Raw genomic sequence first — 24,031 nt, 5'->3', positions numbered from 1 at the left:
GTGCGCCACCACCCGACCCCTCATTAAATCTTTTAAAAATTATCTTTATTTATTGTATAAAGATAGCCAGAAATCAAGAGGGTAATGGAAGACAGAGAAGGAAAGAGAGTGGCCTGGGAGGTAGCACAGTGGATAAAGCATGGGATTCTTAAGCATGAGGTCCTGAGTTCAGTCCCAGGCAGCACATGTACCACAGTGATATCTGGTTCTTTCTCTCTCTCTCCTCCTACCTTTCTAGTAAATAAACAAAAATCCTTAAAAGGCGGGAGGGAGCTGGGTGGTGGCACAGCAGGTTAAGCAAGCGCACATGGCATGAAGCACAAGGACTTACATAAGGATCCGATTGGAGCCCCTAGCTCCCCACCTGCAGGGAGTTTGACAATAACAATAGCAATAACAATAATAATAACAATGACGATTAACAAAGGCAACAAAAGGAAAAAAAATTTTTTTAAAAGATACTTAAAAAAAGAGAGAGAGAAAGAGAGACATTTGAAGCCCTGCTTCACCACTTGTGAAACTTTCCCCCTGCAGGTAGAGAGACCAGGGGTTCGAACCAGGGGGGTCCTTGCACACTGTAACATGTGTGCTCACCAGGTGCGCCACCACCTGCTCCCAAACATATACGTTAAATCTTTATTTTAAAGAAGCAATGGATAAGGAATTAAAAAAATTGGCTTGGGAGGTGGCACAGTGGGTAGAACACCCATTTTACAAGCATGAAGCTCTGAGTTTGATTCTTCTCCCATATATATATATTTTAGTGATGAAAACATTGTATCAAGAAGGCTGTTCAGTAATGGCATTACACATGCAAAATGCTCTAGGTTCATTCCCAAGTGCCACATCAAAAAGGAAAAAGGATCCCTATGTAAGTCCTTGTGCTTCATGCCATGTGCGCTTGCTTAACCTGCTGTGCCACCTCCCAGCTCCCTCCCGCCTTTTAAGGATTTTTGTTTATTTAAACCATCCTTATCTGAATCCCATCTAATAACTTAATCCCATTTAAAAAATTGAAATAAGGGGGTCTGGAAGTAGCACAGTGGGTTAAGCACAGGTGGCACAAAGCGCAAGGACTGGTGTAAGGATCCCGGTTCGAGCCCTTGGCTGCCCACCTGCAGGGGACTCACTTCACAGGCAGTGAAGCAGGTCTACAGGTGTCTATCTTTCTCTCCCCCCTCTGTCTTCCCCTCCTCTCTCCATTTCTCTCTGTTCTATCCAACAACAAACGACATCAACATCAACAACAATAACCACAACAAGGCTACAACAACAAGGGCAACAACAACAACAAAAAAACAATAGTAACCACAACAAGGCTACAACAACAAGGGCAACAAAAGAAAAAAAGGGGGGGGGGGAGGGGAGTGACCTCCAGGAGCAGTGGATTCATGGTGCAGGCACTGAGCCCCAGCAATAACCCTGGAGGCAACAAGAAAAAAATTGAAATAAAATTTAAAACGAAGAGGTACTGAAAACCTTGGTCAGAAATCTTCCAATCCCTTCTACTCAGAACGAGTGCAGCTATAGATGGCTCCTACTGTGGCCCTTTCAGAGATGTCACCAAGATTAATGCAGGGAGGGGACACCAATGAAACCAACAGTCTCTGGAGCTTCCTTGAGATTGAGAATTTTCATCATCTGAAAACAGTGTCAAATGAGAAAGAAATTAATGTTCTTGGGTGCACAGGGTAGTGAAAATGCATTAGCACACCCTGGGTTTGACATCCCTCTCACATTTATTGGTTTTAAAAGAAATTATATAGAAGTCAATTAGAACAAAAAAAATCTCACTAAGCCTCTTACAAAAGGAGCCCACTTTGCTAGAGCATGCACAATATCTGAGCTCTGGGGGAATGTATATAATCGGGGTAAAATTAATCAAAGCCAACATAAAAAAGAATAGCAAGAGACAGTTTAAGAAGAAAACCTTTCCTTGGTGTTAGAAATTTCTGAAGCTTGCTCACAGAGTACATGATTCTGCTTATTACCACCTCATTCTAGGTAACACTATATTTATAATTAGGCTGGCATCACAATGAAATGACAGTGAAGTCCAGACACAATTCATTTAACAATTAATCTACTGGAGCTAAAAATTCTTATCATGTCATTAATTGCCTGCTTAAAACACTGCCTTGGTTTCAGTTTTAGATTATCACCCACTCGAAAGAAAGAAAGAAAGAAAGAAAGAAAGAAAGAAAGAAAGAAAGAAAGAAAGGGACAAAGAAAAGAAAAGAAAAGGAAAAGAAAAGAAAGGAAGGAAGAAGGAAGAGAAAAGGAAAGCCCAGGGGACGCAATGCATAAGGCAAGGCTTGTTTAGGGAGAACTAGCAGGCTGCAGTGAGTTCCACACTTTTCTCTCCCTGTGGACCCCAACTCCAAAGAGCTTTTATTGTGACCACCAAACTCAGTGCTAATTAAAAGAGAAAACAGTAAAGAAAATCTCCTCTCAGTGAAGCTCTCTCGCCAATCCTATTCCAAATTGCCTTTTTACTGTCTTTTACCTTCACATTCTAATTCCTCAGTCATTTAATCTAAGATCTAATGCTTACTGCGATTCTCATTTTTTATTTTATTTTTATATTTAAAACGGTAAGTTCCTGTTGGTTTTGGGAGAGTAAGAGGTAGAGGGAGGTTTAAACCTTTCTAGGAAAGCTGTTGTCCCTAACTTTTTTTTTTTTTTAAAGGAGTTACGTTTTCTAGTATGGCCTTAGCTGTTGATTCCCCATCTATAGTTTTTCTTTACAAGAAGCTTTGCAATGATTCTTAAGGATTTTTCTTTTTCGGTCTTCAAGGTCACTTTATGTAACAGTAGCAAGCCAAACCCCAAAAAGGGAGAGATTATTTATTGCCAGATTATTCACTAAATCAGTAGCAGAATCAGAGTTATATCAAAACATCTGGACAAAAATTTAGAAGGCACATGTAACAAATGCCCATTTGATAGAAAGCAAAGAAAAACCAATGTATAAAATTTCCCGATAAACTAGAATGACGACATACACAGTAAGGATAAAGATAAGCAAGACATATAATAAGGATAAAGGGCTTCATTTAGGTTAGTTTTTAAACTTTTAATCATCAGAAGATGTTCAAAAGATTCACAAAGACACTATTAGCTATCTCTGAATGGTGAATTTTTAATTGACGTTGTTCTTTGAATTTCTTCTATTATTATTATTATTTTTTAATAATGAGCAGGTGGCATTAAAACAAATAAGCCAGCTCCACCAAGCAAATTATCCCATACCAACTGAACAATTATAGGATAGGAGAGTTAGGTTGACAGCAGGTGACTTAAAGCAGGTTTGAAAGGATTGTGGGATCTAAGCTCGTTAACCAACAATGCAATCCAGCTGCTGAAAAACGAACAGAACTGGAGGCTGCAAATAAAATATGTCCATAGGCCGGGTGTTAATAGGCTTCCTACAGTCTAAGTTACTCAGTTCATACATGGATCCAGTTCCTGGCGTCACTCAATCCAATAAACATTTATTGAGTGTTTATTTGATGCAAGGCACACTCACATACCATACTTTAAGAGGTATGCTGAGAAGCTAAAATATGGCTAATGATCAATCACAGTATGCCAGAGATTTTGAAACCATGTCAGGACTATGTCACCAAGTGTTCAAACCATGTGTTCAAACCATGTCAGGACTATGTCACCAAGTGTTCAAACACAGACAGGCTCTTCAAATTTTTCAGATTTTAGGGTTCTGTGATCTAGACAGAGCTATCTACAAGTTCAAAGTCCACGAAAGAGAGGAGGTCCTCCAGTGCTCTTAGCCTTTCCATCTGTAAGAGTGTGCTCAGAACAAAGCCCTTCAATTTACCTCAAAGTCCATAACTTTTAATTATTTCTAGTCAACAGAAAGCAGATATTCCAATTATCACAAGGGCTGTCCTTCCAAATAGCCTCCAAAAGCTCAAGTAGGTACTTGAGATAATCCATTAAAAAAGAGAAATAGTCAATGTAATTAACAAATCAAAAGTCTAATTATGTGCCTAAACATCAATCAAAATAAGGTCATCAAATACACATAAGATCTTTCCTCAAGTTGGCTGTTTACATTCCAATAAGGCCTAAGGCTTTACAAGGACTGCCTGGATCAGGACAGAGGGGTGGGTTCCACCCCTGTATCATCATCATCATCATCATTATTAATTGCCACTAGGATTATCACTGGAACTTGGTGTCAGCACTAGGAATCCACTGCTCCCAGTGACCATCCCCCCACTTTTTTTTTTTACCCCTATTTTGTTTTGACAGGACAGAGAAATTGAGAGAGGAATGGGAGACAGAAGGGGAGAGAAAGAGAGACACCGAGAGTTCTACTTCACTGCAGGTGGGAACCGGGGGGCTCAAATTGGAGTCCTTGCACATAGTGATATGTGCGCTTAACTGGGTATACCACCATCCAGCCCCCAAGGCCATACTCCAAGACAATCTCATTAATCAAGTCAATAAAAACAGACCAGGTGGGGTGGGGGAAATAGCATAATGGTTATGCAAACAGACTCTCATGCCTGAGGCTCCAAAGTCCCAGGTTCAATCCCCCATACCACCATAAACCAGAGCTGAGCAGTGCTCTGGTATTTCTCTCTGTGTCTCTCTCTGTATCTCTCTCAAAAATAAAATAAATAAAATATTTAAAAAAAAAAAAAAAAAAACAGACCAGGTGGTCTGGGAGGTGGCACAGTGGATAAAGCACTGGATTCGCAACCATGAGGTCCTGAGTTCTATCCCTGGAGCACATGTACCAGAGTGATGTCTGGGTCTTTCTCTCTTCCTATCTTTCTCATAAATAAATAATTTTTTTTTAAAAAAAAGGGCAACAAAAGGAAATAAATAAATATTAAAAAAACAAACCAGAACTGGCAGCTTCTACTGCGCTGGAAGAAAACAGGATAAAAAACAGTAACAGAAGGGAGTTGGGCGGTAGAGCAGTGGGTTAAGCGCAGATGGCGCAAAGTACAAGGACCAGCTTAAGGATCCCAGTTCGAGCCCCCAGCTCCCCACCTTCAGGGACAGGCGGTGAAGCAGGTCTGCAGGTGTCTATCTTTCTCTCCCCCTCTGTCTTCGCCTCTTCTCTCCATTTCTCTCTGTCCTATCCAACAACAACGATATCAATAACAACAATAATAACTACAACAATAAAACAAGGGCAACAAAAGAGAATAAATAAATCTTAAAAATAAACAGTAACAGAAGACTATCTTGCACAGACTCTTCATCAATGCCATCTCAAAGGGCAGGAACTCTTTCAAAGTAGCACATGTCCAAATCAACTGCTTACCATTTAGTCCTATTATTGTAACTGTTTGTTGTTTATTTTTGTAAAGTTCAACATATAGGCATTAGATGCTAATGAGGTTAGGGAAAGCTATTTCTGTATGCACAGGATTCTCACATCTGAGGGCCATGTTTGATTCTTGACATCATCATATGCCAGAGCTGAGCAGTTCACTGATATTATCACCCCTCTATTTCTCATAAAAATAAACAAATCTTATTTATTTATATTGCCACCAAGGTTATTGCTGGGACTTATTATTATTGATGTGAAGGTTACTGATGTGCCCCCATGACTTTTTTTTTATAGGACAGCTAGAAACAGGCTGGGGGAATGGATCTACCTGCCAACACCCATGTCCAGTGGAGAAGCAATTACAGAAGTCAGAACTCCCACTTTCTGCACCCTCAAAAGAATTTTGGTCCATACTCAAAGAGGGGCAAAAGTGATACGGGAAAATGACCAGAGGCCTCTGAATTCTAACTCTATCAGGATCCAGAAAGAGAAGAGGAAAAAAGGATGGACATTTGCTAAGTAGTAACAAGTGTAGGTGTGACTCAGAAAGGAAGAGAAGGAAGGACCATAGGAAAAATGGGCAAAAACTACAATAGTCCCCTAGAAACATGCCTACGATGGACTTCCAAGCTTTCTTCCAGCCCAAGATTCCTATTCTCATCTGTTCTGTTCCTACATTTTGGCTCCTATTCATTAACCATTTTGTCTTGCTTTATATCCAGCCACTTTCCAGATCAAGTTGCAGATGCTATCATGATTCTATCTTGACTTCATTGGGCAGACAACCTCATCAATGTGTCCTGAAACCACACCTTTCCAGAGCCCTACCCAACTAGGGAAAGACAGAAACAGGCTGAGGATTAAAAAAAAAGTATGAAAATGATTTTATTACTGCTTTTTTACTATGAGATACACAACACTGAATAAATATTTATGAAATGAAAAAAAAAAAGGAAGGAAGGAAGGAAGGGAGGGAGGGAGGGAGGGAGGGAGGGAGGGAGGGAGGGAGGGAGGGAAGGGAGGGAGGGGATGGGGATATGGGTCAACTTGCCAATGCCCAAATCTAGCAGAGAAGCAATTACAGCAGTCACAACTCCTACCTTCTGCACTCCAAAAACAATTTTAGTCCATACTCCCAGTGGAGGAGAAGTGATAGGAGGAAGTGGAAAAGAGGGCTCTGAACTCCAGCTCCATCAGGACCCAGAGAGAGAGGAGGGAAAAGGTAGGGACATTTGGATATAGTAATAGGATTATGTGTGGTTTGGAGGGGAAGAGAGGACTGAACTGAAAGAAAAAGGGGACAATTATGTACAAATGTAGCCAGAGTTGTAGAGATGATAGGTAACCCTAGTCTGCAACCTTAGGAGAACTGCAGAGGCTTACAATAGAGGGACTGGGGATTCAGAACGCTGATGGTGGGAACGCTATAGAATTATAACCCCGTTGGCATGTAATTTTGTAAATCAATATTAAATCACTAATAAATTTTTTTAAAAGAAAAAAATGGGCAAATATATGTAAATAAGAAAATGTAGTTATAGAAACAACAGTCAACTCCTATCTGCAACCTTGGGAATACTGTAGCTTCCAGTGGAAGGAATGGGGATACATAACTCTGGTGGCAGGAACAGTGTAGAATTATACCCATTATAATTTTCAATTTTTTTTTTTAACCAGAAAACTGCTCAGCTCTGGGTTATAGTGGTGCAGGGGATTGAACCTGGGACTTTGGAGCCTCAGGCATGAGAATCTCTTTGCATATAACCATTACACTATCTACCCCTGCCCTACCTGTTATAATTTTCTAAATAAATATTGTCACTAATCAGATTAGAAGAAAAAATGGCCCCAAAACATACTACTAGATCTTCATGCAGGATACAATAAGTCAAACATTTAAAGTATTTATATAATTTTTTTTTTTGTGGGGGCAGACAGTAGTACAGCGGGTTAAGCACAAAGCGAAAGGACTGGTGTAAGGATCCTGGTTTGAGCCCCAGCTCCCCACCTGCAGGGGGGTCACTTCATAAGCAGTGAAGCAGGTCTGCAGGTATCTATCTTTCTCTCTTCCTCTCTGTCTTCCCCTCCTCTCTTCATTTCTCTCTGTCCTATCCAACAGAAATGGAAATAATAATAACAACAATAGCAAGAGCAACAAAAATGGGAGGAAAATGGCCTCCAGAAGCAGTGGGTTTGTAGTGCAGGCACTGAGCCCCAGTGATAACCCTGGAAAAATGTTTCTCTTTTTAATAGAAAGTATCCACTGTTGGGGGGGCAGGTAGTGGTACACTGGTTAAGTGCACACATTACAGTGCACAAGGACTCAGGTTCAAGCCTCTGGTCCCCACCTGTAAGGGGAAAGCTTCACAAGTGGTGAAGCAGGGCTGCAGGTGTCTCTCTGCCACTCTCCCTCTCTATCTCCCACTCCCCTCTCAATTTCTCACTGTCTCTATACAATAATAAATAAAAATATTTTTAAAAACAATTTGTCCTGCTTTGTATCTTACTGCTTTTCAGCCACCAAGTTGCAGACACTACCATGAAGCCATCCTGACTTCCCTGGTCAGGTGACCTCACCAATGTGTCCTTGAACCCCAACTCTCCAGAGCCTTATTCCACTATGAAAAAAGAGACTAGGGGTATGGATCAACCTGCCAATATCCATATTCAGTGGAGAAGCAATTACAGAAGCCAAAACTCCCACCTTCTGCAACCCATAAAGAATTGTGGTCCATACTTTGAGAGGGATAAAGAATAGGGAAGCTTCCAGTGGAGGGGATGGGATGTGGATCTCTGGTAGTAGGAACTGTACCCCTCTTATCCTACAATCCTGTTAATCATTATTAAATCACTAATAAAAATATATGGTTTTTAAAAAGAAAGTATCCACAGATGATATATGGAGAAATTGGAGTCTTTGTGCATCACTGATGGGGATGTAATCCAGTGCAGCTGCTGTGGAAAAGCATGGTGACTGTTATATATAGTTTCCCACCATTTTAAAAAATAAAGAGGGGAAAAAAAAACATAAGAGAATTTCATGCTGAATGTAGGGGCTTTATATACTGAAGTAACAGCAGCCCAGTAGAAAAATCTTAGTATTTCATTACAAATATCTGAATCTCGTCAGGACCAGGTGGTGGTGCACCTGGTTAAGCACTCATATTACAGTGCACAAGGACCCATGTTCAAGCCCCTGGTCCCCACCTGCAGGGGTGGTGAAGCAGAGCTGCAAGTGTCTCTCTGTCTCCTTCCCTCTCTATCTCTCCCTCCCCTCTCCATTTCTGTCTCTAACCAATAATAAATAAATTTTTTTAAATTTTTTAAAAAATTTTATTTATTCCCTTTTGTTGCCCTTGTTATTTTATTGTTGTAGTCGTCGTTGTTGGATAGGACAGAGAGAAATGGAGAGAGGAGGGGAAGGCAGAGAGGAGGAGAGAAAGATAGACACCTGCAGACCTGCTTCACCGCCTGTGAAGCGACTCCCCTGCAGGTGGGGAGCCGGGGTTCGAATCCGGATCCTTACGCCGGTCCTTGTGCTTTGCGCCACCTGCGCTTAACCTGCTGCGCTACAGCCCGACTCCCCATAAATAAATATTTTTTAAAAACCAACAAATATCTGAATCTCATAAACCAAGACTTTTTTTTTTTTTAAAGGCAGTGCCGGGTAATGAACTCAGGGTTTCCAGCATGCACAAAGTCACTGGGTGACTTTCTTTCTTTTTTAAATTTTTAAATAAGTTTATTGGAGAAATAATGGTTTACAGGATACTTATTGGTACGATTTCTATCTCTCTCTCTTTTTAATTTAATTTAATTTATTTTAACTGAAACACTACTCAGCTCTGGTTTATCATGGTGTGGGGGGGTTGAACCTGGGAATTTGGAGCCTTAGGCACAGAGTTTCTTTGCATAATCATTATGCTATGCTATTGACCCCTGCCTATCACTAGGTGATTTTCAGGGCTTAATTTTCATTTATTATTTTTGGAGGTAGAGGTTGGGGGAAGATGAAGAGACAGAGAGAGAAGAGAGCCACAACACTGTTCTACCATCCATGAAGCTTCCGTGGTGTCATCCATGATACTCCCACATGGTGCCAGGTTCAAAGTCAGGACCTCATGGACAACAAGGCGTATACTCTACAGGGAGAGCAACCTCCTCGCCCTACCTCAAGGCTTCACTTCACTTCAATTCAATAAGCCCAGTTATAAAATAAAAAGTTAAAAAACAAACAAAAAGAAATCTTGCTCTGCAGCATAAACCAAGTTAAGGAAAATCAGATGACCAACCGAATGAGATTCAGTGTTTGGCTTTTCATTTCTAGCTATACTCTTAAGAGATTAGGAAAGAGCCAACTACTAGAATAATATGTAATGAATGCTCTCAGTCATTGGGGAAATCATATTATAGAAGCCTCATTTTGGTGCTTGGCTTTAATCTGCATAATGCTTTTCATTCTCAGTAATAGGAGATCAGCAGGGTCTGATTAACAGAAGAAAGGTCATTACTGATAAATTCTAACTCAGGGAATAAACTAAGCCTGTCTGCTACTCTACAACAGACTAGACTGGACTCGAGGATTATGTTCGTGTGCTTCTTGCTACACAAGAGTCATTAGCCCAGTGTCTCTGTTCCTATCATTAATCACTTTAACTCAGATTTACTTTTCACTAGGATACACTGCATCCTTCAGCTGTAAAACTGGATGTCAAACTCCTTCACTCAACTCAGTATCCATTCTGTTAAGAGAAGTATAAAGTAGGAGACAGATATTATAGACCAAATATGGTTAAGAAAAAGGGTACTTTGCTTGGCTAAGACCGCACATTCCCTTCCCCACTCTCTGTGACTATCAGCAGTGAGTAGAAGTTCCTTAATTACTGCCTGAGGGTTTTTTCATCACATTCAGAATTCTATGCACAGCCTGCTCCAAAGGGTGTTATGCTCAATGAACCCCCTTATCTAGAGACTGCTGAGAGCTATTCTTGTTCCTTAGCCTCTCCAGTAGATGCATATTTAAGTTTTCCTTTCCTTTCTGTTTTTCTTTTTTGAGGATGTATTCTTTTAGCATGAGGGAACACCTCAGCACTGGAATATAAAAAGACCATGGAACAAACAAGGGGACAAGAGGCAGACCCACCAAGTAAATGACTAACAGATTTACAGAGATACACTAAACTGTCATTCCAACCCCCAGGCTTCTCACATAACCATAGCATAATGTAAAAAGACATCCCCAAACAAAAATTATTTAGCTTAATGCATTCCAAACTAAGGGTGTAATTAATACGTTAATTACAGAGTTCAAACTCTCCTTACCGTATGAAAATTATAGGTCAGAAGAAAACCCTATCTGCAGTCATTCAGCTATTTCTTTCTATGAGCAACCACCGAATAGGATTGTAAACTTGATGCTAATAAAATGCTCATTAAGTGAAAGGTATTAAGATGTTAACTTGAAGAGATTCATTAAGGGCTTCAAATTACTTACCTTGAAAGTTATTTGGCTAGATGAAGGTCAGATTTTAAGTCTAACACTTTTCTCTTTTGACTAATTAGGTTAATAGTCCTCAGACATCTTCCTAGAGTATAGAACCACACTGGGTAGCATGCTAAGTGGTGGTAGGAAATATTCAGAATAGAAGTTTCCAACAAAAACTTCCTAAGTGTTTTCCTTCTAACTCTCTCTTGGTCCCTCAGAGTTTTTTTTTTTTTTTTAATAGAACACTAAATCTGGGGAAGCAAATGAAGTAGTAATTATACTAAAATGTGGAATCTCAAAGGTGAAGGGATAATATTTTATCTTTCTTATGTCAAAGTAATGCTCCTATGAAGAGGCATAAACACAGAGCCTTAGATGTTAATGACATCAGGTGTTCCAGTAAAAATAGTAGTTTCTAAGCAGCTGCATTTTAAGAATCTCTGAAAAACTCAAACAGAAAGAGACAAAGTGTTTAAACACAAATCACTTCAACAATTAAAGTACTGGCATGACTAAGCTATGAAAGACAAGTGAAAAGCAAGAGACTGACACTTTAGTAAATTTAGGCCTTCAAGCATGTGAAAGTACTGTTAATTTTCACTGTCACCATCTAAAGTTCAAACAATAAAAATATCTATATTCTTTCTGTTGCCTTTTATCTGTTGAGATACTATGTTAGGTTTGCCATTTCATGAACTGCATCCCAGAGATAGACAAAGACTTGTGAGGTATCTTATACCAGTGAACAACTGGTAAACCACTCTCAGCTGTTAGTTGTTTGAAAAATACACATATAGGAGTTGGTTAAACACATGTGGCGTGAAGCGAAAGGACAGGCATAAGGATCCCAGTTCAAGCCCCCAGCTCCCCACCTGCAGGGGACTCACTTCACAGGCAGTGAAGCAGGTCTGTAGATGTCTATCTTTATCTCCCCCTCTGTCTTCCCCTCCTCTCTCCATTTCTCTCTGTCCTATCCAACAACAACGACATCAATAACAACAACAATAATAACTACAACAACAATAAAAAACAAGGGCAACAAAAGGGAAGATAAGTAAAATTTTAAAAAAAGAAAGAAAGAAAAGTATGGAGACCCGCTCCCCTCCCCCCAACTCTTCATCTGCACTATTCTAGCCTTTAGATTCATGATCAGTCAACAATTTGTTTGGCTTTGTATGTTAACTCTCTTTTCAACCACCAGGTTCCAGATGCTAGCTTGATGTCGACCAGACTTCCCTGGACAGACAACCCCACCAATGCATCCTGGAGCTCCAATTCCCCAGAATCCCACCCCACTAGGGAAAGAAAGAGGCAGGCTAGGAGTATGGATTGACCAGTCAACGCCCATGTTCAGTAGGGAAGCAATTACAGAAGCCAGACCTTCCACCTTCTGCATCCCACAATGACCTTGGGTCCATACTCCCGAAGGGTTAAAGGACAGGAAAGCTATCAAGGGAGGGGACGGGATATGGAGTTCTAATGGTGGGAATTGTGTGGAGTTGTACCCCTCTTATCCTATGGTTTTGTCAGTGTTTCCTTTTTATAAATAATAAAAAAAGAAAAAAAATTACACATGTAATCTAACCCGTTCTGATGACTATCAAAGAACACACTACAGAAAAGTGGCTAACAATCTGTTCATGATTGCAAACCCTTTCCAGGTATGGGCTCAGCACAAATAACCTTTGTACACAGAAATAAAGGCTGCATACATCACAATTTTACCACTAAGCTCTCACATAATCTACACTTCATAAATAATCTGATATCCAATAGTTAAATATCCCATAGTATCCATGGGATACTGATTTTCTGACATAGTCTGTTTTTTAACCATCCAAAAATAAAGTGTCATGGATATATAATATAAGCTCTCAGAAAAAAAAAAGGAAGGAGCATAAGGCAGCATTGTCACCTCTGGTTTACTGGAATGCAGGTTTGTTTTTTTTAAATATTTATTTATTTATTCCCTTTTGTTGCCCTTGTTTTATTGTTGTAGTTATTTATGTCGTTGTTGTTGGATAAGACAGAGAGAAATGGGAGAGAGGAGGAGGAGACAGAGATGGGGAGAGAAAGACACCTCCAGACCTGCTTCACCACTTGTGAAACAACTCCCCTGGAGGTGGGGAGCCGGGGGCTCGAACCAGGATTCTTACGCCGGTTCTTGTGCTTTGCACCACCTGTGCTTAACCCGCTGCGCTGCTGCCTGACTCCTGGAATGCAGGTTTTTTTGTCCTCAGTTAAGAGGATACTATCACTAAGAGAAGGAAACTCCCTAGACCACTCTCACTCAAAGTAGCAAAGTCTACATACAAAGAAAAGTAAAATATTTTTTATGATTAAGGGTAACATACTATACAAAAGGAAAATGAAGACATATTTAGGAAACTGTCTAAGGAAGGGTTAATGCTTAACTTGAGGAAACAATATGATTTCTCAAAAAATTAAATACAGAATTCCTATGCTCTGGGCACAGGCCATCTCTGGGCATCCCATCTCTGGGCACAGGCCCCAAAATAAAAGTAGGGACCAAAGAAATATTTGTAACTGGGAGTCGGGCGGTAGTGCAGAGGGTTAAGCGCACATGGTGCAAAGCACAAGGACCCACCTAAGGATCCCGGTTCGAACCCCTGGCTCCCCACCTGCAGGGGAGTCGCTTCACAGGCGGTGAAGCAAGTCTGCAGGTGCCTATCTTTCTCACCCCCTCTCTGTCTTCCCCATCTCTCTCCATTTCTCTCTGTCCTATCCAACAATGACAACATCAACAACAATAAAACAACAAGGGCAACAAAAGGGAATAAATAAATATTTAAAAAAATGAAAAAAGAGAAATATTTGTAAGCTCAAACAATAGTAACCAAAAAGGTAGAAGAAACCCACTTAGAGTAAGAGCAATGAAAAAAAAATGGAAATGGTTCCAGTTAAACTCGCATACAGTTCAATTCCCAGTGCCACATGTATTGGAGAGGTCCCTGGCTTTTCTCTCAATTCTGTCTTAAATGGAATAAATAAATCTTCGGTGACTACACAATGAATCCATAGTTCTCTACGGTCATTTCTTTCTTTCTTTCTTTCTTTCTTTCTTTCTTTCTTTCTTTCTTTCTTTCTTTTTTTTATTATTAAGACAAAGAAAAACTGAGGTGGGAGAGAGAAAGAGAGAGAGTGAGAGACAGAGACAGACATGCAGACCTGTTTCACCACTCATGAAGTTTCCCCCTGCATGTGGGGAGCAAAGGTTTGAATTCAGGTCCTTGCAAAAGATAGTCTGTGTGCTCACCCAAGTGTGTGACCACTGCTGCCATACATCTTTTTTTCAAATGTGGTATATACACCTGCAGGGGAGAAGCTTCATCAGTGGTAGAGCAGTACTGCCAAGTATCTCTTCTTTCTCAGTCTCTCTGCCCCTTCTCTGTTCTCTTATCCACTTTTAAAGAAGTAAGGGAAAAAACAAAACTACCAACAAATGGTTACCCAGACTGGTTCAGCCCTCATGCAGGCACTGAGCTGCAGAAATAACCCTAGCAGCAAGTAAGTATGGGTGGTATACAGATACCATAGAATACTACTTAAACTCAAAAGGAAGGAGTTGTGACAAGCACTACAACAATGGTGAATGCTAAAGATATTCTGTCAAATGAAATGACCACTATTTTATAGTTTAAGTGTTTTTACATACATCATATTACCTAATTCTCACAGTTACTTCTCTGTGAAGGAGTGGTATCATCATGACATCCATTTCATAGATAGTAGAAAAAGATTCAGAAAACAAATAACTTTCATATACTATGTAGCAGAAACAACAAAAAAGTTAAATCAAGTTTCTTCAGCTCAAATTCCCATATTCTTTTCAAACACATCAGGTTGGGTTTTCTGTGTACCTCCATGACAGTTTTTGATGCAGTTCTACAGAAGGAAGCATTATAGTATAGGGGAGCCTGGGACTTGAGAATTAGAAGGTAGCTGGTTAATTCTCAGCTTTGCCAGCAGCTGTGGGAACTCTCTGTAATTTACATTATCTTTAAGACTCAGTTTCAGAGCAGGAGATAATTCACCTGGCAGACTGCATACAATTCAATGCACCAGGACCCAGCTTAAAGCCCCAGCACCACATAGCAATGCCAGCCATGGAAAAACCAAGAGTTCCACAGACAGTACAGTCATGCTTTGGTGTTTCTCCTTCTGTCTTGTCTCACTCCGAAATGAAAGAGAAAGTTGGTCCTGGGAGCAGTGGAATTGTCCATGTTCAAGTCCAACACACACACACACACACACACACACACACACACGTGAAAGTTGGTCCTGGGAGCAGTGGAATTGTCCATGTTCAAGTCCAACACACACACACACACACACACACACACACACACACACAGTGAAAGTTGGTCCTGGGAGCAGTGGAATTGTCCATGTTCAAGTCCAACACACACACACACACACACACACACACACACACACACACACGTGAAAGTTGGTCCTGGGAGCAGTGGAATTGTCCATGTTCAAGTCCAACACACACACACACACACACACACACACACACACACACACACGTGAAAGTTGGTCCTGGGAGCAGTGGAATTGTCCATGTTCAAGTTCAACACACACACACACACTTAGTTTCCTCATTGGCAAAACATACACACATACTTTAAAGTTTATAATATTCTGGAGAATTTGATGATGAAATTATTTCAAGTAGCATAAACTTTTCTTTTTTGCCTCCAGGGTTATTGCTGGGGCTCGGTGCCTGCATCACGAATCCACTGCTCCTGGAGGCTACTTTTTTTCCCCTTTTTGTTGCACTTGTTGGTTTTTTTTATCATTGTTGTTGTTATTATTGTTGTTGTTATTGATGCTGTTGTTGTTGTTGGATAGGAAAGAGAGGAATGGAGAGAGGAGGGGGAGACAGAAAGTGGGGAGAGAAAGATAGACACCTGCAGACCTGCTTCACCACCTGTGAAGTGACTCCCCTGCAGGTGGGGAGCTGGGGGCTCGAACAGGGATCCTTATGCCTGTCCTAGCGCTTGGCTCCACTTGTTCTTTTTTTTTTTTTTTTTAAAGGATATATATATATATTTTAATATTTATTTTATTTATTTATTCCCTTTTGTTGCCCTTGTTGTTTTATTGTTGTAGTTATTATTGTTGTTGTCGTTGTTGGATAGGACAGGTAGAAATGGAGAGAGGAGGGGAAGACAGAGAGGAGGAGAGAAAGATAGACACCTGCAGACCTGCTTCACCGCCTGTGAAGCGACTCCCCTGCAGGTGGGGAGCCGGGGTTCGAACCGGGATCCTTATGCCGGTCCTTGTGCTTTGCGCCACCTGCGCTTAACCAGCTGCGCTACAGCCCGACTCCCGGCTCCACTTGTTCTTAACCCTCTGTGCTACTGCCTGACTCTCAGAAACTTTTAAAAAATATTTATTTATTTATTTATTTATTTATTCCCTTTTGCTGCCCTTTTTTATTGTTGTAGTTATTACTGTTGTTGTTATTGATGTCATTGTTGGATAGGACAGAGAGAAATGGAGAGAGGAAAAGAAGACAGAGAGGGGGAGAGAAAGACACTTGCAGACCTGCTTCACCATCCGTGAAGCTACTCCCCTGCCGGTGTGTAGGGGGGTTCGAACCGGTATCCTCATGCTGGTCCTTAAGCTTTGCACCATGTGTGCTTAACCCACTGTGTTACCACCTGACTCCCAGTAGAGTAAACTTTAACATTAAGTGAAAATAAGTTATAAAAGAGAAAAGAAACTTTTGAAGGCTTTAGCATCACCAATATTTCTCCGGGATCTGGACATAGTATGATAAAACGACATTCAAACATTTTTTTTTTCTCCCAATAATCTCTTGGAAAAACTGTTTGAATTTCTGATACCACAGGCATAAAACTGAGTCTAACCTATTAAAACCAGTGAGGATGGTGTGATTATTCTCTACAGGAAACTTATCATAGAAGTCTGAGGAGGGGGTCGGGCAGTAGTGCAGCGGATTAAGTGCACACAGCTCGAAATGCAAGGACCTTCATAAGGATCCCGGTTTGAACCCCTGGCTCCCCACCTGCAGGGAGGTTGCTTCATGGGCTGTGAAGCAGGTCTGCAGGTGTCTATCTTTTCTTTCTTTTCTTTTTTTTAACTTTTTCCCTTTTGTTGTCCTTGCTGTTTTATTGTTGTTGTTATTATTATTACTGTTGTTATTAATGGTGGTGGTGGATAGGACAGAGTGAAATGGAGAGAGGAAGGGAAGACAGAGAGGGGGAGGGATAGATAGACACCTGCAGACCTGCTCCACTACTTGTGAAGCGACCCACCTGCAGGTGGGGAGCCGGGGGCTCTAACCGGGTTCCTTACACCCGTCCTTGCACTTCGTGCCATGTGAGCTTAACTCGCTGCGCTACCACCCAACCCTGGTATCTTTCTCTCTCCCTCTCTGTCTTCCCCTCCTCTCTCCATTTCTCTCTGTCCTTACCAACAACAATGACATCAATGACAAGAATAAAAACCGGGAGTCAGATAGTAGCGCAGAGGGTTAAGCGCACGTGGCGCAAAGTGCAAGGACCGCATAAGGATCCCAGTTTGAGCCCCCGGCTCCCCACCTGCAGGGGAGTCGCTTCACAGGCGGTGAAGCAGGTCTGCAGGTGTCTGTCTTTCTCTCCCCCTCTCTGTCTTCCCCTCCTCTCTCCATTTCTCTCTGTCCTGTCCAACAATGACGACAGACGACATCAACAACAACAACAACAATAACTACACCAACAATAAAAACAAGGGGAACAAAAGGAAATAAATATTAAAAAAATATATTTTTAAAAAAGGGCAACAAAAAGGGGGAAGACGGCCTCCAGGAGCACAGGAGCAGTGGTGCTGAGCCCCTGCAATAACCCTGGAGGCAAAAAAAAAAAAGGCTAAAAACCACAAAGATAAAAACAAGGGCAACAAAAGGAGAAAAAAAAGTCTGAGGAATGAGTATCTAAAAAGTGGCTCAGCTGCAGAACATATGACTTCCAAGCATGAAAGCCTGGGTCCAAGACCCAGAACCACACAGGAGCACACTGAATAGCACCAAGGATAAAGGTGAGTCTAACTCCATGAATGGTGGGATAGTGCTCTGATGTCTGTTCCTCCTTCCCTTTCTTTCCTAAAAACATACCATTAACAACTACTGATCTGAAGGGTCTGGGAGATAACTCACCAGATAGAGTGCACCTCTCATTAAGTGTAAGGACCTAGGTTCAAGATTCAATAGCACACAGGAGCATCATGGGCAAGATAGGTAGGAGGTGGCAAAGAGCTCCACAGAAAGTGGAACGGTGTTTTGATGTCTCTCTTTTCTCACATCTATCTATCTGAAATAAAATGATGAAGAAGTTGGTCTGGGAGCAGTGGAATCATGTACACACAAAGCCCAGTACCCCCACCCAGCACACACACTACACATACAAAGTTCAAGGGGGGACTGTGCATGTACCAGGCTTAGGTGTGCTCCTGACAATACATTAAAACAAAAAGGGATGCCTGAGAAATGAAATCGAAGGTATATAAGTCTAACAGAGATTTTCAAAGAGAAGGAAGGTTAAAAGCACCTGTTCAAAACTCAGTCCAGTCTTGTATAGGTTACTCAGAAAAAGGACAGGCCAAAAATTTAAATTAGTTGTTTGATGGCCCTTGGGAAGAAAAAGGATAGCAGCCAAGTCAGAAGCCACTGAAAGGGAAAGTAACAAAGCAGGAGATAAAGCAAGCATAAAGGAATGCGATCAAGGAAACAGGCCCCTGATGAAAAGGACCTGCCTGGAAAGCCTAAGTAAATCCATGAATAAATAAACACAACATAAATTATACCCCTATGCACTTCATACTCTAGTCCAGAATTTGGTGCTTCTTTCAAACACCAACATTTGTCATACTGCCCTTGGGTCACAAAGGGATATTTGAGAGAAGGTAGTTTATAATTCCCGATTCTTACAGAAAATCACATTTATCATAAAGCCTTATTTGTGAGGTTTATAAAGTTGTGCTTGCTGCAAAATGTCCCTGGGGTCAGATAAGGCATGTCAAGCTTCACTGTGATCTTGTTAGCACATTTCACTCCCACACTCCCTCATCCCAGCCCTCCCAACACACACACTTCACACTTTTTCCTTTTTGTTCTCAGAAGTGCAAAGCACCATAGTGTATCACTTCAGGCAAAGGACATTTTATTTTAAGAGGAAAAATAAGAGGAAGACAGAAACAAAATCTGCATCCCAGCTTTGTCGCACATTGGAATCTAAACCAAATGTAAACGTGAGCTGCTACTACTGCAAATGTCTGGCAAGGCTTACATCTGGAGCTAAATCGAGTTTCCCCATCTGCTGGCTTTGCCTCTTCTACTCAACATTAATTTTTCAATTGTTTGCAAGAACAATTTAATAACTGTTGAGAAAATGGAAAATGATAGGCACAAAGGGAGCGAGGACTGTAAGGAAAGTCAGCTTTGGGTTTCATAATACTGAAAACACATTCACTCCATTTACCAACAGTTCACTCCTGTGAGTGAGTGGCATTTCAAGACCCTAACCTACCACCGTCTGACTCGATGATATCCAGTGTGTACAGCACTCTGTAATTGCCTTTTTGTTGCAGAAAGAACTTAAGAAATGACTTAGCCCCCTGAGCTCTGTTTGCTTCTGTTTACCACAAACAAAAATAGCCATGTATGAAGCAAAATGTCAAGGTTCCAGAGAATAGCAGAATTTTTTTTCAGAGAAAAGTTTTCAGATGATTTGGGCACAGAAAACACTTTGGCAACAATGATGTCTGAAGAGAGCTTGCAACTAGCTCTTGATAACAGAATTCACCTGTTGGTCTGAGCTGTTTCAATATGGGAAAGTCAAAGTCTCATGCATTTCTGCTTTTCTTGATTACATATGACATTCTTCTATTCCTACAGACATTGTGGCTTTAAATAGTAGTAGTGTTCAACACACTGCACTTAAAAAGAAGTACGATGACCCTCAAGAAGTGCTAAGGATGTCTAAGAGAGATAAATTCTCATGCCTTACCTGATATTAACCAATGCATGGGTCACCTTGCTAGCTGCTTCCTTCCACTGGCCTGCATTGGTAGAAAGCCTCAAGACTGTAATGAAGGAGAAAGAAAAGATCTGTCAGATACCTAATATAAAACACAAACATAAGGCATGAAGACTTATCTAAGAACAATACTATTAGAATAATCAGTATGTGTTAATCTTTTTTCCCCCCCTTCGGGGTTATTGCTGGGACTTGGTGTCTGCACTACAAAACCCACTGCTCCTGGCAGCCTTTTTTTTTTTCATTTTTATTAGACAGGACAGAGAGAAATTGAGAGGGGGGGGATAGAGAGGGAGACAGAAAGGTAGACACCTGTAGACCTGCTTTGCCACTTGTGAAGCAACACCCCTGCAGGTGAGGAAGCTGGGGGTTCAAACCGGGATCCTTGTGTGGGTCCTTGTGCTTTGTACTATTTGTGCTTGACCTGGTGTGCCCCGTCTGACCACCTGTGTCAGTCGTTATCCTAGATGGAAAAGATAAGGACTTATTCCTGACTTATTTTTAGGCAGCACTGGAGAATGAACCGGGGCCTTGCACATGTTTGAGACCACAGAGTGCTCTCCTAAACCCCCTCCCCTCCTCCCTTCCTTTCTTCCTCTCTTCTTCACTAAAACCAAAACAAACAAAAGAAACAGATGGGGATGGAAGGAGAGACAGATAAAGAAGAGAGGGAGAGATACCTCAGTACCACTCCATTGTCCATGGAATTCTTTTGGTGCCATGCATGGTGTCCATGTGGTGTTTCCATATGGTCTTAAGGCTTTAATTAAACCCAGGGACTTCCATATAGTATAGTGTTTGTTCTACTGGGTAAGCTATCTTGTGGTGCTAGCAACCGAACCTATGTTCTCTGCAACCTTAAGCATGTAAGTTGGTGCTTAAATAAATAAATAAACTGAACTATCTTGCTAGTCTCCCTAAACTATTTTTTTATCAGGGATTTTATTCTAGCATTTATCCCATTTCTATAGGTATTTTATTCCTTCTGTCTTGGGTTTCCCCTCTTCACACCTTAAAAAAGGATTACATATTTAGATTTCACATTTTTTAAAGAATCTAGTAGGGGTAGATAGCATAATGGTTATGCAAAGAGACTCATACTTGAGGCTCCAGAGTCCCAGGTTCAATTCTCTGCACAATAAAAAGCCAGAGCTGAGCCAAGTGCTCTGGTGAAAAGAAAAGAAAAGGGAAGGGGAGAGGAGGGAAGGAAAGGAAAAGAAAAGAAAAGAAAAGAAAAAGAGAAAGAGAAAGAGAGGAAAGGAAAAGTGAAAGATTTAAATTACTCAGTGAACCAATATTTTGGAACCAGGTGGTGATGCACCTGGTTAAGTGCACACATTACAGTGTGCAAAGAACCAAGTTCAAGTCCCTGGTCCCCACCTACAGAAGGAAAGTTTCATGAGTAGTGAAGCAGGGCTGTAAGTATCTCCCTGTCTTTTTTCCTCTCACTATCTCTTCCTCCCACCTCAATTTCTCTCTGTCGCTGTCCAATAAAAATAAACAAATAAAAATATTAAAAGAAAAAGAAGAATCTAGGGGCCGGGCGGTAGTGCAAACGGTGTGAAGCACACAGACTGGCACAGGGATCCCAGTTCTAGCCCATCCCCCACCACTCCCCACCTGCGGGGGACGGGGGTCATTTCACAAGCAGTGAAGCAGTCTGCAGGTATCTATCTTTCTCTTCCCTTCTCTGTCTTCCCCTCCTCTCTCGATTTCTCTCTGTCCTGTCCAGCAACAACAATGACAATAATAACAACAAGGGCAACAAACATGGGGAAAAAATGGCCTCCAGGAGCAGTGGATTCGTAGTGCAGGTACTGAGCCCCAGTAATAACCCTGGAGGCAAAAAGAAAAAAAAAGAATCTATAATAAGGTGTTGTTGTGAGGGTACTTAGCTGTACATTTATCATTTCCCTAATGTCTGGGGGTAACTTAATGGAACTGGCCAACTAAGTGTCCTTCCTGCTCCATATATTTCTCCTAGAGGTATACACTGAGTCAAACAGAAACAAATAACTTGCAAGAAAGAGGATGATCATTTTTTAATTAAGAATGGAGGACCTTTTGTTTGTTTATTTAATTTTTTAATATTTATTAATTTTCCCTTTTGTTGCCCTTGTTTTTTAATTGTTGTAGTTACTGCTGTTGTTATTGATGTCGTCATTAGATAGGACAGAGAGAAATGGAGAGAGGAGGGGAAGACAGAAGGGGAGAGAAAGACAGACACCTGCAGACCTGCTTTACCACCTGTGAAGCAACTCCCCCGCAGGTAGGGAGGGGGAGGCTCAACCTAGGATCCTTATGCTGGTCCTTGCACTTTGTGCCACATGCACTTAACCTGCTGCTCTACCGCCCGACTCCCTGTTTGTTTGTTTTTAAGCTTCACTGACTTATGTGACTTGAAACATAAATCAATAGAAACTTTTCCCTTTTCTTATCAAATTTTGTTTACACACTCATCCACTAAGGAAGAGATGATGGAAATAAGACACTTCCTCTAGAAACTGTAGCAAGTGCCCCTGAAAAAGTTATCAGGCTCAGGCAAAAATTACTAAAGTCATGGACCCTTGGAAGATACCTGAAATAGGCTTCCTAGCTTTTCTATACCCTAAAATTCCTACTTTATGTTTCCTGTTTATTAAATATTTTGTCCTACTTCGTATCTTACTGCCTTTCAGCCACCAAGTTGCAGATGCTACTACAATTTCATCCTGAACTCCCTGGGCAGAAGACCTCACCAATGTGTCCTAGAACCTCAACTCTCAAGAGGTCTACCCAACTAGGGAACAGGCTGGGGGTATGGATTGGCCTGCCAAAACATGTGTCCAGTGGGGAAGCAATTACAAAAGCCATAACTCCCACCTTCTGCATCCCCCAAAAAGAATTTTGGTCCATAACTTCCAAAGGAATAAAGAATAGGGAAGCTTCTAATGGAGTGGATGAGACACAGAACTCTGGTGATGGGAACTACATGGAATTGTATCCCTGTTATCTTACAATCTTGTTAATCATTTTTAAAAAAAGAATTTATTTATTTATGAGAAAGATAGGGAGAGAGAGAGAGGGAGAGAGAGGGAGAAAGAGGGAGGGGGAGAGAGAGAGAGAGGGAGAGAGAGAGAAAGAGAGAGAGAGAGAGAGAGAGAGAGAGAGAACCAGACAATACTCTGGTATATATGCTGCCAGGGACTAAACCCAGGACCTCATGGTTGAGAATCCAGTGCTTTATCTACTGCACCACCTCCCGGACCATCTTGTTGATCATTATTAAGTAACTAATTTAAAAAAGGAGTGGTTGATCAAAGTCATTCATACACTTGTAAGTGATATAGCTGCAATTTAAACCTGGTGGGAATGACTTTAAAGTCTATACTTAAGTACAGTACGTTGGAAGGTGTCAACTCTCAGGATGAGCGAGAGCTTGGCAGGTAAAGTACACACTTTGATGCATGTGAGGCCCTGAGTTTGATGCCTAGCACCACTTGGAAGCATCAAGGACAGTATCAAAGGGAACTGAACAGTGCTTTGGTGTCTCTCCCTCTCTCTTCTTTCTTTCTGTATCTCCCTCTCACTGCTCACCTTCTCTGAGAACACAGAACACAGAATTTAAAAACTGGGCTGGGAGAGGTTGCTTGGTTGCATTGCACATACTCGAGGCCCTCAGTTCATTCCCCGGTACTACACCAAAGAAAGAAGTATGGCTGGAGAAACAGCTCACTGGGTAGGCACATGCCTTGCTATGTGAATGGCCCAGGTTCAGGCCTTGGCATAATCTGGGAGTACTCTGGTGGCACTGGGGTGGTTGTTACTGTGGTGCCTCTCCATGTCTATCAGAATTAAAAAGTTGGCCCAGGAATGCTGAGATTATACATGTGTGAGGTCTGATCTCTGTGAAAATAAAAGTATGGCTGCTGGAGGAAATTTCAATGGGTAAAGCCCGGGGTTTATATGCATGAGGTTCCTAGTTCATGGGCTGGGTGGTAGCACAGCCAGCACCAGTTCTGTGTTTGATTTACAGCACCAAAGGCACTGGACTGGTGCTCTGGCTTCTCTCTCATATGAAATGAAAAAAATAGGATGATTCTTTTAAAAAAATGTGTGACTTTTCAACCAAAGGTTAGGGTCCAAACCCAGCCTCAGCTACTTAGCAGAAAATAGCAGCAACGA

At 41.3% G+C, this 24,031-nt stretch overlaps 1 protein-coding gene across 2 annotated transcripts in view; it reads right to left on the bottom strand.

The window, feature by feature from the left end:
- The window catches only part of ARMH3 (armadillo like helical domain containing 3), a 258,857-nt gene that overhangs the window by 81,449 nt on the left and 153,377 nt on the right, over positions 1-24,031 (bottom strand). For both annotated transcript variants that reach the window (XM_060171444.1, XM_060171445.1), the window contains exon 23: positions 19,838-19,913. In XM_060171444.1, coding sequence (XP_060027427.1) covers positions 19,838-19,913 — 76 coding nt within the window. The remainder of the gene's footprint in view (positions 1-19,837; positions 19,914-24,031) is intronic.

Source organism: Erinaceus europaeus, chromosome 14, assembly GCF_950295315.1.
Source record: "Erinaceus europaeus chromosome 14, mEriEur2.1, whole genome shotgun sequence".
Taxonomy (NCBI): Eukaryota; Metazoa; Chordata; class Mammalia; order Eulipotyphla; family Erinaceidae; genus Erinaceus; species Erinaceus europaeus.
This window is presented reverse-complemented; position numbering and strand designations above follow the sequence as displayed.